We start from the raw sequence: 18,377 nt of genomic DNA on the forward strand, positions 1-18,377 counted from the left end.
ACCCCTCCCCCAGCCTCTGACGTCCTGAAGGAGCGGCGTGGCCCCAGGAAGCTGGCCTTGGAGGGGTGAGAAATGACGGTGCGGTCCGGCCAGTTTGTAGCAGAAAGACAGAAAGACCAGCGGCTGAATTCTGGAAGCCGAGGTCAGGTTTCTTAACTTCTTCAAGCCTCAGTGTTCCCACCTCTGAAGTGGGAGCATAACTGGGTCCGCCTCTGATCCCTGGGTGGTTGGAAGGTGAAATGTGAATTTGGTTCTTCCCACACGAAGAGCTCAGCGACAGATACATGATGGTGACGGCGTGCTGGTCGTTCTCTGGGCCCCCAGCTGGGCCTCCCTGAGCCACGAAGGAGAAACCACTGGACCTTTCATCTCTCAGCGGTGACAGTCGTGGCTCTGAGCGGTGAGAGCTCGCGTGGGTGGGAGGGAACAGGGGGGCTCCTCACCCGCCCTCCCCCCGGCCCCCAAGTTCTCGGAGCCCTTCTGCCACAGGACCAAACGAGAACGTGCTTAGGTCCAAACCTCACCCCTTACACCGCCTTACCCCAGCGATACATCTTGGCATCAGCGGGGGAGGACAGCCAAGCGCCAGGAGCTCCCAGCGAGCCCACCGATGAAGCTTTCTACCAAAACTGTATGTGATCCACGCGTTAGACCTCATTTCAGAAATGGGGGGGGGGGCCACTTGGGGACCACGGGGTAAATCTTGAAGGAGGAACAGTCGACAAATCAGACAACCTGACCAATCTCTGTCAAAACCCTGTGTCGTGGGGGTAGGTGTGGAAGGTGGGGGAGAAGGTTCTGGGTGGGGACAGAGGACTGCGGAGACTTAAAGGAGGGGCATCTGGGGGGATCAGTCAGTTAAGCGTCTGACTTTGGCTCAGGTCATGATCTCACAGTTTGTGGGTTCGAGCCCCGCGTCCGTCTCTGTGCTGACAGCTCAGAGCCTAGAACCTGTCTTTGGATTCTGTGTCTCCCTCTCTCTCTGACCCTCCCCTGCTTGCGCGGTCTCTCTCTGTCTCTCAAAAATAAATAAAAAATATTTTTAAAAATTTAAAAAGTAAAGGAATGCAGTCAGCAGATGTCGTATATGACCTTTCATTGGATCTTGGTCTTTGGAAAACTACTGTACTATAAAAAGACATTTTGGAGGCACAGGAATCAGATGAATGGGAAATTGAATGATGTTAGGGAGTTGTTTGTTATTTTTAATCACATTTGCTGTGATAATGGCTTTGTGACTCCATAGAAAATCATCGTTATTTTTCTGGATGTCTATGCTGAAGAATTCAGGGGGAAGTGTCACGGTGTCTAGTTTATGTGAAATGCTTCCGGAAAAATATATTCATGTATAAAATATATATATATTCAAATATATTCATGATAAAATGTTAGTGATTATGAGTCAAAGCTTGCAATCTTTCCACTTGTTTGAAAAATGTCCTAGCGGAAAGGAACAAGAGCCTTGGCGGGGGTGGGGGGTGAGACCTGAGCGCGCATCGCTCCGAATCCTGCAATCAGAGCATAGTAACGCCCTGTCTCCTGGGAGGGGACCGTCCCTCCAGCAGAAAGGACTCAGCTAGACGAGCTGGGCTCTGCCTGGATGCGTCCTCCTTTGTGGTGACAGTCCGCGGCTGCTGCCCACGGCCTGAGGACGGGCTCGCCCTCCCAACAAGTTTGCATGGTTTTTTTTTTTTAATTTTTTAATGTTTTTCTTATTTTTGAGAGAAGGAGAGACAGCGTGATCAGGGGAGGGTCAGAGAGAAGGAGACACAGATCCGAAGACAGGCTCCAGGCTCCAAACTGTCAGCACAGAGCCCGACTCGGGGCTCAAACCCACAAACCATGAGATCATGACCTGAGCCGAGGTCGGACGCTCAACTGACTGAACCTCCCAGGTGCCCAGAGTTTGCATCTTTCACAGCAGGTAATTACATCTTGAGCCATAGTTTTACACAGGAAGCTGAAGCAGCTGTAAAGGAATGTCCTGGCCGTCACTCTCCTCTCTTCTGGAAGGTGCGGGGGCAGATACCACTGACTTTTCCGTGTCCTCGGGACCCGAGGATTCTGGGAGGGATCTGCCAGGTAAAGACCCAGAACTGGGCGTAACTGAAGGCGTCAGCGGTGGCCAACAAAAAACAGAGGTCCTGGGCTGGTCCTGGGCTGGTCCTGGGCTCGTCACAGGGATCCCAAGCCTGAATCCAGCCTGTCCATGTCTCACTGGGCCCTTCAGCCGTGGTTGCTCAGAACAGCCTTTTCAATTTGAGCACAACACACAGACTAACCTGCCCTGGTCTCTTGCACACATTCAACACAGTGTGTAATCAGCCCGGCTCCGAGTGAAACGGATGGAGCGAAAGGACCAGCCCCCAGGGCCACCACACGTCCCCAGAGGTAACTGAGCTGGCCTTGGTCCGTTTTGCCCATCTTTATTTATTTTCTTAATTTTTAAAAATGTGTATTTTTGAGAGAGCGACAGAGAGAGACAGAGCGTGGGCAGAGGAGGGTCAGAGAGAGAGGGAGACACAGAATCAGAAGCAGGCTCCAGGCTCTGAGCTGTCAGCACAGAGTCCGGCGCGGGGCTCGAACCCACGAATGTGAGATCATGACCTGAGCTTAAGTGGGACACTTAACCCAACAGAGCCACGCAGGCTTTTTGCCCATTTAGAATATTTATTTATTTGTTTGTTTGTTTGTTTTTATGAGATTGAGAGACAACGTGCGCGCACAAGCAGGGGGGAGGGGCAGAGGGAGAGGGAGAGAGAGCACGGATCCGGACACAGGGCTCCATCCCTCAGAACCGCGAGATCACGACCTGATCTCCACCCACTGAGCTGCGCAGGCGCCCCTGTTTTTAACGTTTCTATCGAGGGGGTCAGGCCGGGTTTGTGTCTTTCACTCCACGTAGCGGCCGAGATTCTTCTAGTGGCCGCGAACGGCTCTGTGTGTACCACCCGGTCCCCGTCTGGCATTCCGCTGGGCGGACACGCGCCACGCTGTCTCCCGGCGGGGGCCCCGGGCCTGCTGTGACGCGCTGTGACCCGCCTTCTGCCCCGCGTGCTTTCGGAGAGCGAGCGTGTACCTGTCCTCAGGGTATCCGTCGGACTGGAATCGCTGGGTCGTCATAGGCACCGGCGTTGCTTCATGGCGCCGTATACATTTCCGAGTCCGCTGGCGGCATTTAGAATTTGAGAGATGCGGCGTAAAAACCAGGAAGGCGGCTCTTCCAAAAGTGTAAGGATCCTCAACACTGCGCCCACGTTCTGCCTTCGTGAGTTGGGGGCTTGAGACTCCGCCCACAAGGCCCAGCTGGCCTCTCTCCTGTCATCCAGCCTGGAGGCACCTTGACCTTGGGACTCTCGGTGGCAAAAGATCTGCGTGTGCTTGTAGGGATGAAAGTCCATAGTGAAAATATTGAGCGGCCTCAGTTTCCCCGATGAGGTTATGCTGAATGGCCCCAGTGGCCCAGAGACGGAGATCAGGTCACTGCGGTGGGGTCCATGGCCTTGGCTGCTCACCAGACCTAATGGGGGAAGGGGGGTGTGGCCGAGGCTGAAACAGATTCCCAGCGGCTGTTTGTCCAGCACCTTCCATGTGGTTCCTCCTGTCCGTTCCAGCGACTCCTCCCGCCCCACAGCCATATTCCTGCCTGTATCACCTCCTGCCAGGTCTGATGAGTGACCTCTTCCGGGCTGAATGGTTAAGTGTCTGGCTTTGGCTCAGGTCATGATCTCACAGTTCGTGGGTTCGAGCCCCGCGTCGGGCTCTGTGCTGACCCCGCAGAGCCTGGAGCTGCTTCGAATTCTGTGTTCTCTCTCTCTCTGCCCCTCCCCCGCTCATGCCCTGTTTTTCTCTGTCTCAATAATAAATCAACACTTTAAAAAATGTTTTAAATAAAAATTAACCAATACAAAAGGACACGGAGAGGAAAGGAAATCTCTCTCTCCTTCTCACTCTGTCTCCAAACCTCTCAGTTTCCCTCTCCAGAAACAACCCTGGTTTCCAGTTTTTACCCGTTTTAGAGAAATAAATATTCCATACACACACACTTCTCTTGTCTATTTTTACACAAACTAGCGCCTTTGGCATGTCATCTGTTCTGCACCTTGCACTTTATGCACCTTGCCGGGGTTGGTACAGGAAGACGTCCCTGCCGCAGTTTCCTCTTGCGTTTATGACCCGCATCTGTTTAACCAGAGCCTTGGTGACGGATATGTGGCCATTTCCAATCCATGCCGCAGACAGGGCTGCAGTGAGTGTCTTTATACGTGCGTCTTAGCAGGAGCGTATCTGCAGAATGGATTCCTCGGCGAAAGTTTGTGGGTCAGAGGACACCTGCATTTCTTACTTTGGTCAGTTGTGCCAAGTGGCCCTCGACAAGGGCTGTGCCGGAGTTAGAGCCGCCTCCAGAGATCCCGGAGTGAGCGGGAGCGAGCTCCGGAGAATGCTGACCTGCTCACGTCACCCCGTCGTCATGCGCCTGTTCCCAACCCCAACCGCATGTCAGAATCACCACGGGCGACTGCCATGGGGACCCCACGCGGGGAGCCCCACACCCCGAAGTTTTGATCTCACTGATCTGGGTGTGGGCCAGCCACTGGCGTGGTCATCACCAGGACCTGCGGATTCATTACTGACATGGCGAAAAGGAACTCGGCCCTTGTGATTAAGTTAAGGGTCTCCAAATGCGGACATGATCCTGGATTATCTGACGGGCTCAGGGTAATCACAGGGCCCCCGGAAGAGGGAGGCGGGAGGGTCAGAGAAGCAGACGTCAGAGCGATGCGCCACCAGCCAAGGACCGCGGCGGCCCCTGGGACTGGAGACACGCTCTCCCCGATCACCCCCGGCAGGAAGGCTGTTTTGAGCCCCCTAAGGCCCATGTTGGCCGGCCGGCCGGCAGAGCTGCAAGATAACACTTTGTGTTGTTTTGAGCCACAGCGTTTGTCTGTGTGGTTCCAGAGGCCCTAGGGGACTCGCTCAGCCATGGTCGCGGTGGCCCCTCACTTACGAGAATCCTCGGCAGGCCGAGGGCTTTCAGAAGAGGGAGGACGGGCTTCCATAGGCAGTCCTGTATCCGAGACCCGCAGGATGCTGGGAAGGCTGGGGCCAGGCTACCTTCCCTCGTTAGCTGAGGTCCAGGGAGGGAGGAACAGGGCAGCAGGGGGGCAGGGGGGCAGAGGCATTAAGAGAAAAGGTGATTGGAACTTTACCAAGTTGCAGGGAAGGATTCTGCAAATGTCCTGCGGCAGGGGCTGGTGGGCCTGGATACCAGGATAAAGTCAAAGTCCTCCAGCCTGGTTAGAATAGCACTGCAGAAAGGAGGCCCGGGGCTGAGGAGAGAGCACTGGAGTGTGAATCCTAACGAGCCAGACTCTGCCATTGACTGGCCCGGAGAGCTCAGACAGACAATGCTCCCCTCATGCCCTCTACGAGTCATCCGGGGCTTGTACTAGATCAGTCCCTTTCCATTTTTCTTTTAAAAATCCTTTCTAACAGCAGTTAAAACTTTATATAGGGGCGCCCGGGGGGCTCAGCCGGTTAAGCCTCCGACTTCAGCTCAGGTCATGATCTCACGGTTCGTGGGTTTGAGCCCCGCGTCGGGCTCTGTACTGATGGCTCAGAGCCTGGAGCTGCTTCTGATTCTGTGTCTCCCTCTCTCTGCCCCTGCTCCGCTCGCAATCTGCCTCTCTAAAATAAATTAAAATGTTTTTTAAAAAACTTTATTTAAACTCCTGTCCTCAAACAAAATCTTCCTCGTGTGACTTGGACAGAAGTTGCTAAGATAATACTTATAATAACAGCAAGCACTTCAATGGGACTTCCTTCAGGCCAGCACTTTTGTAAGCGCCTTATCAGTGAAAACTCACTTGTGTCGAACACACCACAAAGCAATAGGTAGGTGTTATTTCTTTTCACAGATGAGGGAGCTGAAGCACAGAGAGGTTAAGAAACTTGCTGGAGGTCACCCAGCAGGGAAGTGTTAAATCCTTGATTTAGCCTGTGCATTCCAGACACAAAGAGGACCAGAGGCCAAGGCGGGGGAGGAACCTTGGGGAATGGGGGACAGTAGCCCGAGGGTAAAGTGAGATCGGTAACAGAGAGTCAAGGGAGGTGGGGAGACAGAGAGAGGAGGGGGGAAACCAGCATGAGCTGGAAAGATCCTTTTGGAGCCTGGTTCATGAGAGGTATTGGGGCAGCCCTGGGGTCTGAGAGAAATGGGGAGTCGGGGGCAGAGGGGAGAGCGTGCCCATCCCTGACAGGGGCCCTGGGGTCTCCTCGAGTGGGCTGGGTGTAAGACGGGCCTCTGGGGCCCTGGCATGTTTGGAGTCACACTTAATCACAGTGGAGCCACCACATCGAGGCAGGGACGCTCACCCCATGTCCTACCCTTTGTCACCCTCCTCCCAGGCCCCGGGATCCTTTCCGCAGACCCCTGGGGTTTCACACGGTGCAATCCGAAAGCCGCTACCCTAGACCACCTCTGTCCCCGTCTCCTCTGCTCCTGCCTGGACTTACCCCCACAGCCCGGGCCACAGAGACCCCACTGAGCCCAGCACCGGGCAGCCGTGAAAGGCCAGCGCACAGACCTTCCCATTCTCCAGAACCCTTGATCAGACCTCAAAGTCTCTGCTGTGCGAAGCTTCCAACTAGCAAGGTGACCTTGAGCAAACCTCTTGCCCAGACCTGCGGGCCCTTGTCTGCAAAATGGAGCTGGGAACAGCCCACCTTTGGAAGCCAAGAGACTGGCGCTCAGAACCTCTTAAGAAAATTAAGAAGGGCCAGTGGACACCGAGCAGCGACAGGGGAAGACGGCTGCGCAGAGCGCACCACCGCTGCTTGGACTGCCCTCACGTGACCAGTGAGAACAGGGAGGCCCAGAGAGGCAGAGAGCCTGATTGAGGACACACAGCAAGCTAGTGCAGGGCCCAGGCTAGGACACAGCTTCCTCTTCGCCCCCCAGGGAGCCAAACCCGCCCTGGGAGCCTCTACTGCGGGGTGTGACCTCTCTGAACCCCCTCACCCTCATACATTTCACAAACAAGGAATGCGAGGCTCAGAGGCACTAAGTCCCCCTGCCCAGGGTCAGCCAGCATTCACATGGGAGCTGGGGACCCAGGTGTCTGTGACTTCACACTCATACCTCCTCCTGGCCCAGCACACAGCCAGCTCCCACCCAGGGCTCAGATGCTGGGTTTCTCTGCCCTGACCTGACCCTGGACCGCAAGAAGCGGTCCTGTTCCTCCTGAGTCTTTGCCTGAGCACCAGCCCATCGGCAGCAACCCCCCACGCCACCCTCAGGAGCCTCCGGCTGCGGGGCAGGTGGCTGCAGATGTCCTGGCCCCAACTTGTCCTCTGCTCCTTTGGGGTTCTGTTCCTCCTCCTCGGGGTAGGAGGAGGACAGCTCTCCTTGCCTCCCAGGCGGCTGGCAGAGCACGGGCTGCTGCTGCTCCTCCCGGCAGCCTGGTGATGGAGAGATTATTTCTAAGCCATTCCCGTCCCCCCCCCCCGCCCCCGCATCTCTTGCAGGACCACACTGGCTGTCCCCGTGGGGCCCAGAGTGCAGAGCCCGCTGCTGCCGGAGCAGGACAGCTGGCTGGCTCCCTCCCAGCGTGAGCCCCTCTCTCCTCTCTCACCTCTCACCGGGGAAGGGGTTTCCGGGTCCTTTTAAAACCCCCCAGCCCACTGCCCCAGGGCTGTTCTACAGCAGCAGGAGAGAGAGAGAGAGAGAGAGAGAGAGAGCGAGAGAGAGAGAGAGAGAGAGAGAGAGAGAGAGATGCAGAATGAATGTCCCTCGGCTTCCGGGAGGAGGCGAGGGAAGAGAGGTTGGAAACTAACTGTGCCAGGAACTGCTGTGTGTGGGATTCTTTTTTTCTTCTCCTTCATCTCCACCACCAACCTGACTCTGCCCTGGCCGTCGAGACTGGCGTCGAGACATGGGCTCCCCTTGCCAGGGAGAGAAATAGCTGGAAGAGGGCTCCCAGAGGCAGGAAGGTGAGTTATACTCCGGGGGGAGAAGTTAGTTGTTTGCCGCCGGGGCAGGGGGCTTGCGGGACCCGTAACTGACATCCGGCAGAAGCGCTGTTTTGAATGAATCCCTTTCCAGAGCCTGGTGTGCTGGCTGTTTTGGGGGGACAGTGGATTGCAAACTTGGGTTTCTGCAGTGAATGCAGACAGGACAACGTTTGTTTAGTGGGGGGTTGTCTAGAAAGAGCCCTGGGACCGGGAGACAGCGTCCTGGGTTGGATTTGGATTCGCTCTGTGACCTTGGACGAGTCCCTTCAGCTCTCTGGGTCTGGGGTTTTTGCACTCGGAAAATGAGAACACTTGGGCAGGACTCCCCGGATTTCAAAACCGTCTTGTCTCTGCAGCCTGTGCATCTTCCTCCGGCCAAGCGTAAAGGAGGTGATGCGCGCAGAGTAAACGGAGCGCTGCGTGGCGAGCAAGTGTGTGATGATGCACAGCCTGTGACTCTGGTCTTCGCTGCCTGCCGGGAGCCAACTGGCACCGAAATTGAGAGCAACTTTTATTTCCATTCAGCTGCCGAGCTTTTCTCTTGATTGGAGTGCATTCTGAATGTAAGGCTGTAGACGCTCTGGAAACGGCTCTGGCTGGGAAGAAGAGAGGAGGGAAGGGGTGCAGGGTGCTGAGGAGGAGAGAGGTGGTGGAGACGGTTCTTTCAATGCACGGGCTAAATCTAAAACCCTCTTCCAAGTCAAGTGCTTCTGGTAGGTCTGAAATGCAGAGAGTGTTAGAGGTCCCTTCACTTGGCAGATAACAAGATGGAGGCCCAGCTAGGGGGAGCAACTGGCTCAAGGTCACACAGCAAGGGTGGCTGGGGCAAGCTCCCCAGTGAACATGGAGGGGGGGCTGTCATTGATGGCAAAGTCCTCGATCACTGCGGAGCTGCTCCTGAGAGGCAGACGCTGGGCGAAACACATTCTGTGTTACTTAACCTTTCTGTGCCTCCATTTACTCATCTGTAAAGTGGGGCTCCTAACGTTTACCTTGTGGGATTCTTGAGGTGAGCTACTATAGAGGAAGCGTGGAGATTGGTGCCTGGCCCCTCAGAAGCATCTCGAAGTGTTCTAAATGAACACTTCATGTGCATTAGTGTCTGTAACCCTCCCCGTGCCCACCCCTGCTGTCCAGACGGAGCAAAGGGCTCAGAGAGGCTGAGTAACCCACCTGTGGTGGCAGCCCATAAGGGACCAGAACCTGGCAGTGAATTTGAGACACCCTTATGCTCTTAAGCTCTATTAGACCAACTGTACCTTTTTTTAAAAAAAATCGTTTATTGTCAAATTGGTTTCCATACACCACCCAGTGCTCTTCCCCACAAGTGCCCTCCTCCATCACCACCACCGCTTTTCCCCCCTCCCCCTTCGCCTTCAGCCCTTGGTTCATTCTCAGTATTCAAAAGTCTCTCATGATTTGTGTCCCTCTCTCTCCCCAACTCTCTTTCCCTCTTCCCCTCCCCCTGGTCCTCTGTTAGGTTTCTCCTGGTCTCCTGTTAGACCTATGATTGCAAACATATGGTATCTTGTAAGATTGATACAACTTTTGTCATTGGCATGAATGGAGCCCGGATCAGAGAGGTTAGGCCACATGCCCAAGACCATAGCGCCCGGAAATAGCACAGGTCCCAGCGGGAAGGGATGCCATTAATCATTAATCATCCCCTTGCCTCACAGATAAATCCCAGGCGCATAATAGGTGCTCAGTAAGTCCCTGCCGGGTGGAGGACTGGAACAATGAACCGCGCAGACGCAGGACGCCGCCCTGACGCTGATTTCTCCCCTTGTCTTGTCCTTCTCCCCCTGGGTGCAGGACGTCTCCGGCGATGCCCGTGCCCTTCAGGGCCGGGGGCCTGGCTCCTGGACACAGCCCCCCACGTCCCCCGCTGCCCGGCCCCCGGTCGCCGCGCGCCCTCAAGGGGCTGTACTACCGCCGGGCCCGCAAGGTGGGCGCGCCGGACGCCTCCCCGGCGGCCGACGTGAGGCAGGAGGTGCTGGTGAACGTGGGCGGCCGGCGGTATGCGCTGCCCTGGAGCACGCTGGACGAGTTTCCGCTGAGCCGCCTGAGCAAGCTCCGGTCGTGCCGCAGCCACGAGGAGATCGCGCAGCTCTGCGACGACTACGACGAGGCCAGCCAGGAGTTCTTCTTCGACCGCAGCCCCAGCGCCTTCGGCATGATCGTGAGCTTCCTGGCGGCCGGCAGGCTGGCCCTGCTGCGGGAGACGTGCGCGCTGGCCTTCCGGGAGGAGCTGGCCTACTGGGGCATCGAGGAGGCGCGCCTGGACCGCTGCTGCCTGCAGGAGCTGCTGCGGAAGCTGGAGCAGCTGTCGGAGCTCCGCCAGCAGGAGGCTCTGCAGCTGCGGAGGGAGGCGCGGCACCCCGCACGGGACCCCTCGCGCTGGGGCGTCTTCATGAACTGGCTGCGGGACATGGTGGAGAACCCGCGCTCTGGGCTCCCCGGCAAGGTCTTTGCCTGTCTGTCCATCCTCTTCGTGGCCACCACGGCGGTCAGCCTGTGCGTCAGCACCATGCCCGACCTGCGGGCCGAGGAGGACAAGGTGAGTGGGCCCTGGCTGCCAGGCTCCGGGCCCGGGGCCGCAAGGCTTAGGGCCTCTGAATGCCGCTAAGTGTCTCTTTTAAAACAAGGAGAGAAGTTATTATCTAGCGGGGACTGTGTGCATTTTGAGATCAATGCAGTTGGGAAAGTTTTATGGGTTTTTTGTTTGTGTTTGTGTTTGTTTTTGTTTTTGTTTTTGTTTTGTTTTTGTTTTGGAGGGAAAGGCGCGTGAGGTGCCTAAGGCTGGCAAAAGTCAGGAGGTGGCTCTGTCTCGGGGTGGACTCGGTATTGATGAAGCCGGCCCTGGTCTCCGTGTCACGGGCAGGCCCAGCTTGCCCCTCCAGGCTCTGTGACTACAGGCAAATTGCTTCCCCTCTCTGAACCGCCGTTTCCACCTCCGTAAAATGAGTGACTTCGCTGGGAGGGGTCACATGCTCAGGGCACTCGTCCTGTGTTTACTGAGCAGCTACTCTGGGCCACATGCTGTCCCCAGGAAAATTCCCTTGAACCAGTGTCCTCGGGGCGTCCCAGCCCCGTGCTCAGGTGGAGAAAGTGAGGCATGGGGCGTTTAATTTTCCTGGAGTTACAGAGCAAAGGGCAGGATTCTTGGCCCTTAGCTTTCCTGCTTGTTACTCGGCTCCTGAGCCTCTCAGTCATACTCTGTGGATGGGAGACAGAGAGCTGAATTCACATCTAAGTGACTCTGCCCTCCCCACCCGCCATTGCCAGGGGCCAGGGAGTCTGAGAAATGAGATAAGAATTTAGTATTTTGTTGGGAAGTTTTCTGGAGAGCTTCAAACTGAGAACTGGAGTGTTTCCTAATTTAAAATGTCCCTGTCCTGCTCTACATTCCTCCATGGCTCCCCATTACCCTAGTTATGGACTTACGTTATGGTAGACAGAGGGAACTGATAAATAGAACACACATATGAGATAATGTACCTGTGTATGGCCCGTAACCGTTGTCCGTGTACAAAAGTTCCTTAAAGGTATATCGCAGGGCATACCTGGTAGGATCAGAGAACTTTCCAGAGAGGAAGGACTTAGATGGAGAAGAAGCCCCTGCCTCACACAGGGGAGGTGCTAAAATACGTGTTGAGTAAAATGTATCTTGTGCAACGCACAAAAGTTTTGTCCTAAAGCAAACCAACCGAAATGTTTTGACTTTCAAATAGCTTTTTTTCTCCCAGCGGGGAGGACGCTAGCTCCAAACAGAGACGTTTTATTTTTTGGCACCAAATGATGTGATTAAAGAGCTTGCTTGTTCACAGAAATATTTACACGTGGACACTGCAGTACAAAATTAGGACGAGATAAGTGGCCTCTGTCCCTTGTCCCCAGAAGGATGCCCTTGACCCCAAGCTGAGGAAGGACCCCTAGATTTCCATAAACCTGTTCCTCAGGGATTTCCCAGAAGCCAGGATTTGGACCACCCAGAGGGATGAGGTCTTTTCAAAGTCTAATGCATTGAAAATTACGCAGGGGGGGCGGGGACCCAGGCTTGGTTGTTGGGGACTCAGGAGATCAACTCAGAGGTTCGCTGGGAGGCGCGCAGGACCAACAGCCCCTCGTCCGAGCTCAGGAGCCAGGGTGCCGTTTCGGCTCCTGGGGGACGAGGGGTTGATGCCCGCGGCCGGTGTGCATCTCCCCGATTCCTTTGTGTGCGCTTGCGGCCCGGAGAGAGGCGGGGAAGTGCTGCCCTCCAAAAACGTGTTTCTCTGTTTGTTTATTTTTTAAAAATCTTTAGATGTTTACTTATTTTTGAGAGAGAGAGGGAGACAGAGCACAAGCAGAGGAGGGGCAGAGAGAGAGGGAGACACAGAATCTGAAGCAGGTTTCAGGCTCTGAGCCCAAGATGGGGCTCAAACTCATGAACTGTGAGATTGTGACCTGAGCTGAAGTCACAGGCTTAACCTACTGACCTGCCCAGGTGCCCCTGTTTCTTGGTTGAGATAGTAATTTGGAGAGCCGGGAGGCTGGGGAGGCCGTCCACACCTTTACCTAAAAAGACAATGGTCTCTTCACCACCGCCTGCCTGGGTGTTTCACATTTATCCTCAGGGACGTTGAGCTGGCCTGCGGCTTCTGGGGGCCTCTTTGTCCTGGGGGACTGGCAGCATCCGCTCAGATGAATTAATGCCACATGGGTGGACAGACGTGCCTGGGCTGGGACTCACAGACCTCCTCCATCAGGCTCGGTGCAGTGCTGGGTGGGGGATGGGGCAACTTTCCTTTTGCTTTATCACCTACCTTCTTCCAGGAAAATCCCTTAGAGGAAACTCTGCAGTTGGGGAGAGGGGTTTGCACTGGAGGATGCACATTAAACCGGAGGAAGCAGAGGCCGTGTAGACAAAAGGATCAGGCCAAGTCCCTAAGCACCTCCTGGGTGCATCCAGCCTTTTCTGGTTTCCTTGGAAGAGCTTGTCCCCAAAGGGAGGAAAGGACGGTGCTTATTACGTGCCCTTCGTGAGGCTGGCATTTGGCTGATGGACTCAGTCTTTGCACCAGTTTGGGAAGTGGGTTCTACTATCACCCTCATTTTACAGATAAGGAAACTGAGGCTCGGGCACATTTTTATCCCTGTCGAAAGCTCACCATTAGTTATGTGGTGGAGGCGGGATTTGAGCTCACCAACCACTGGGTTCTAAAACCTGACTCCTGGGGCGCCTGGGGGCTCAGTCGGTTAAACCTCCGACTTCGGCTCAGGTCATGATCTCACATTCGTGGGTTTGAGCCCTGTGTCGGGCTCTGTGCTGACAGCTCGGAGCCTGGAGCCTGCTTCTGAGTCTATGTCTCCTCTCTTCCTTCTCCTCTCATGTTCTCTCTCTGTATCAAAACTAAATTAAAAAAAAAAAACATTTATAACCTGACTCCTTACGACCACACAACACTGCCTCTCAGTGCTGGGCTGCTCTGCCTCTCTGGTCTGGATGCCCCACTCAGCGGCACTTAGCGTTTCCGAGGTGGCCCAGGGTCGTGAAGAGCCTCCTTGCCCAGCAGATGGTTCAGAGAGCAGACCCCCTGGGTCTGAATCCTGGTCTCACTCCTCATGAACTCGGTGGTCTCGGGACGGTCACTTGGCTTCACGGAGCTTCAGGGTTCTCATCTGTAGAATGGGGGTGCTCCAGCCCTCTCCTCCAGGGGTTACGGGGGAATTAAAGGAGTAACTTGCGCAGAGCAGTGGGAATAATGCTGATGCGTCAGAAGCGCTCGGTGTTGGTCTCATCGGCAGTCCCCCGCCAGATACTAGTTTACAGGAAATCCCAACGTTCAACCTGCCATTCCCTCTACCAGCTAGGGAGTGTCTACGCACCGCATTCTTCCAGGCGCCGGAGGCCGGAAGACGGATTTCTTACCTTCCTGGAGCCCTTGTTCTGAGCCTCCCTGTTCCACGGTTTTGAATTGACATGGAATGCACCTACCATGAAATTAACCACCGAAATGTGGGCAGTTCCGTAGCACTTAGTGCACTTACAGCCTTGCGTGGCCTCCCCCTCGATCAGGTTCCAGAACATTTCCACTTCTCCCGGCGGGCGCCGAGGGTGCTCACTCCCGACCCTCTCCCCCAGCCTGGGGCACCCACCCTCTGCTTTCTGCCTCCATGGATTCCCCTATTCCAGACATTTCAGTGCAGAGGGAATCACGCACATGTGGCCTTTTGTGACCGGCCTCTGCCACTCAGCGTAGCGTTCTCAGAGTCCATCCTGTCAGCAACTTGTGTCGGTGTTTCATCCCTCTGGGCCGGTAATAGTCACTGTCTCTGTGTGGCGAGATTCGGTCATCCGGTAGTGACTGCCACCATCTCCGAGGTCCTTGCTTCCTCTGTCGTGATTGTCTATCCGGCCCTTCTTCCCTCACACCCTTCCCACGTGGCCCCACCTCTCTGGGTGGGGGCGGCTCCCTCCCTCTGGGGGAGGTTGAAGGTCACTGCTGCTCAGCACCTGCTCTGTCTTGACCCCTCCTTCCCCCTGCTGCCGCCTCCATGGCTGCAGACAGTAGCACATCCTGGAGGGGGGCCGGAATCTCCAGTTCCCTCGTGCGGAGTTCCAATCCCAGCACTGTTGCTCAGGGCTCTGCCCTTGGTCGAGTCGCTCTCTTTCTCTGTGTCTCATTCCTCACCTACAAATTCAGATGATAACGTCTACTGCTCAGGAGGTGGTGCTGAGGACCGAAGGGGCCTATGTATCACGTGCCCGCCACCACAGAGCGGCACGGGCGGCGTTCGCAAACCCTTCGGGCCTCAGCCTACACCCCTCCAGCCCCCCACCTGCATATCCGCCTCTCCCGGGTCTGTGGAACCGACATCACAGCGGTCAGCCGCTCAGACGTCTCCTCTGTTCCATTTTTCATTGACTGGTGCACGCCGCAGACCAGCTCTGGGCTGGGGACCCGGGCGGGGGCGCAGTGACAGGCACAAACCGCTGTCTACCCACCAGGTCAGCCTTCACCCATTTCTCTCCCACTTCAGACTCTGGTCCTGCCCTGGAGGTTTGCAGGGGCGTTCATGGGCCTTGCAGAGGGAGAGACACACAGTTACCACCAGGGAAAGTGCTTTCTCTCCTGTCTGTCTGTCTGTGGTCTCAGCATCCCGCTGGGGGCCAGGGCACCAAGGAAGTTTTAACATTTATTTTTTATTTTTTGAGAGACAGATCATGAATAGGGGAGGGGCAGAGAGAGAGGGAGGTACAGAATCGGAAGCAGGCTACAGGCTCCGAGCTGTCAGCACAGAGCCCGACACGGGGCTTGAACCCACAAACTGTGAGATCACGACCTGAGCCGAAGTCAGATGCTCAACTGACTGAGCCCCCCAGGCACAGGTACCCCCCGAAGAAGTTTTAAATGACCAGGGGGGATGATCAGGGACCCTCGCGGAACACTGTCCTCCTTGTGTGGGTGCAGCGTGCCCTCTTTCGGGGTGCAGTTTCCACGTCCTGTCCTTTAATAACAAGCCTCGTGCGGCAGCCGGCCTCTGCCTCCCTGCCCCTCTCTTGAATCCTCAGTCAGCTCCGTAAGGAATGGCCTTGCTCTCAGCAGCTGCTCTGTGTTCAGTGACATTTGGTAATTGCTCTGGGGAATTCTTAACCTAGCTTTTTGGTTTTGGGGTTTGTTCCCCTCCCCGCCCAGCTTCTCTCTCCCCGGATCTGGGCCAGCAAGCGTCCTGGGCAGGACCCACGTTTCCTGACTCACTGCAGTTCACCTGCTTCGTCACGCTCGCCTGTCTCCATGCCGGAGCCTTGGCCCCCATCTGTCCCGTTGCCTATACTTCCAGAGCCCCAGTGTCCCCAGGGCTGGGGAGCAGGGCGGCCGGGAAGGGGGGGCAGGAAGGGGGGAGGAGAGAGAGGGTCAGGAAGGGACATCGTGGAGGGGAGAGAGGGCAGAGACGGAGAACTGGCTCCCAGGGGAGGGGGAGGCGGGGAAGAGGAATGAGTCAGCAGGGCAAGGCAACAGCCCTGGACCGAAGGCCAGGGCCAGGGCACAAGTGGAGGAATTCACAGGCAGAAAGGAGCAGGCCTGGGCTGCTGCTGCTGTGTGGATGAGGGCCAGCGCTGAGCTCCCGGGAGGCAGGAAGTGGCCAATTCAGGCTGTATTTCCGAGGCCCTGGGGTGTGAGGAAAGCTCCAAGGTCGAGCCCTTGGCCCCAAGTCCCTCCCAGATGGAATTTCTGGAACTGGCCCTCTGCACCTGCAGCATCTGCAGGGCAGCCTGTCTGTTCGGGCCCCCAGGGACAGTGGCCTTGCCCTTGGAAAGCCCTGCCCGTCCTCTGACCCCAGAGCCCTTTACAGCAGCCCTGCTCCCACTCTCTGGGCAAGGGTTTGGGGCAAAGTTGTGGGACCCCTTCGTGCCTTGCCCAGAGGACCTGACCAGCTCCGGCTCAGGCCCTGGCTCCTTTTCTATGAAACCGTTATAATCCACATCCTAACGCGCCCTTTTACAGTGTGCCCATCGGTGGTTTGTAGCGGACAGCTGTGCGGTGGCCCCTCTGTCCAAGAACATGTCCATCCCCCTGCAAAGGACCCTGGGCTGCTCCCTGCGGCTCCCCAGTCTCCCCAGTCCTCCCAGCGCCTGGTAACCACGGACGTCCTTCTGTGTCCTTGGGTTTCGGACGACCTGGTACGTTTCAGAGAAACGGAGCCCTAGGGAGCCTCACGGAGCATGAGGTCATTAAGGTTCACCCAGGCAGCTGGGCGCCTGGGTGGCTTAGTCAGTTAAGCATCCAACTTCAGCCTAGGTCATGATCTTGCTGTTCCCGAGTTCGAGCCCCATATCGGGCTCTGTGCTGACAGCTCAGAGCCTGGAACCTACTTCACATTCTGTGTCTCCCTCTCTCTCTCTGTCCCTCCCTCCTTCATGCTCTGTCTCTCTCTCTCTCTCTCTCTCTCTCTCAAAAATAAATAAAACATTTAAAAAAAAAGATTCATCCGGACAGCAGCCCTTTGTTCCTTTTCAGGGCTGAGTAATAGTCCATCGAGTGCAGAGAGCACGTTTCGTGTATTCGTCCAGCAGCCGATGGGCATTTATGTTGTGTCCATTCTGGGTTACAGAATAACGCAGCTGTGGGCATTCACGGACAAGTTTTCCAGTGGCTGGATGTTGGGTATATCCTGCTGCCTCCCGGCATATACCCAAGAGTGCGCTTGCTGGCCCAGATAGCAAACGCATGTTTAATCTTGGAGGGACCACCAACCCGTTTTCCAAGCGGCTGCGCCAAAATGCTGGAAGCTCTAACGTCACCACCTCCTTAACAGCACGTGCCACGTCCTGTCTTTAAAATCCTAGCCTCCCCACGGAGCACGGATGGGCATCTGACTGTGGCTTTGATGTCTGACCCTGATTTGTTCTTTACCTTCCCGCAGTAGGCAGTGCCAGGCGTTTGCAAAGCAAGTAGAAAAAGGTTGACCCCCACGTACCCATGACTCAGTTTCCACGATGAATCATTCAAGTTCTCTCTCCACTCCCTCCCCACCCGATCACTTATTCTTACTGGCATTCATTTTAGTTTTACGTGACAGTTTTAGAGGCCAAATGGACACACACTGAAAGGCACAGTTCTTAGCTGTACCAGAAACAGCCTGCACGCACCGTGTGACCACACCCCGTGTCCCGGACCAAACTCCCGTCGCCCCAGAAAGCTGTCCCGTGTCCCCGCACGGCCGATCCCACCCCAGCCAGAGGCGGCTGCTGTTTTGGAGACGTTGTCCACCGCCTCGCATGGCCCTGGGAAGGAAACACCGAGTGCGTGTTCTCCCGTGGCCGGCTTTCGTGGCCTCACGTCCTGAGCGTGAGCGCCTTCGCGTGGCCTTGCTCACCCTCTGGTCTCCAACAGGCCTGACTCACACTTCTCTGTGCGTGGGGGAATCCGAGACCCCTGTCCTCCGGAGACGAGGCCCGTGACCAGCCGTCCTGGTTTGCGCAGGACCGAGTGGGGGGTGGGAGATCCGGTGACCTGGGACTTTCTGTGCTCAAACCAGCAAAGTTCTGAGCACACCAGGATTCCTTGATTGCCCTACCTGCAAAATCAACCAGAAGCTTCCTCCGGGAGAGAAAAAGTGACTTTTTAATTTCCTTCCTATTTTTCTTGGAACCAGGCTGGCCTGGGACTTACTTCCTCAGCTCAGGCCCCATAAATCCCTGCCCCGAAGGGGGCATTTCTTGGAGGACCGGCGTTGGGAGGGTGTTTGCAGGATTTGGACGGCAGCAGTGCAAGGTGGCGACAGGGACAGCTTGGTGCAGTGCGGGAGGGGCCGGAGGGAGGCGGGTGGTGCGTGCCTTGAATACCCAAACGCCAGCACGGGGGGGGGGGGGGGGG

The 18,377-nt window shown here is 56.1% G+C and overlaps 1 protein-coding gene across 1 annotated transcript in view; it reads left to right on the top strand.

Annotated features, from left to right (window-relative positions):
- Positions 1-7,909: 7,909 nt before the first annotated feature.
- The window catches only part of KCNG4 (potassium voltage-gated channel modifier subfamily G member 4), a 13,488-nt gene continuing 3,020 nt past the window's right edge, over positions 7,910-18,377 (top strand). The window contains exons 1-3 of the mRNA XM_029925638.1: positions 7,910-7,992; positions 8,370-8,576; positions 9,829-10,573. Of these exons, the coding sequence (XP_029781498.1) occupies positions 8,575-8,576; positions 9,829-10,573 (747 nt within the window). The 5' untranslated portion in view covers positions 7,910-7,992; positions 8,370-8,574. The remainder of the gene's footprint in view (positions 7,993-8,369; positions 8,577-9,828; positions 10,574-18,377) is intronic.

Source organism: Suricata suricatta, chromosome 16 (genome assembly GCF_006229205.1).
Source record: "Suricata suricatta isolate VVHF042 chromosome 16, meerkat_22Aug2017_6uvM2_HiC, whole genome shotgun sequence".
NCBI lineage: Eukaryota > Metazoa > Chordata > Mammalia > Carnivora > Herpestidae > Suricata > Suricata suricatta.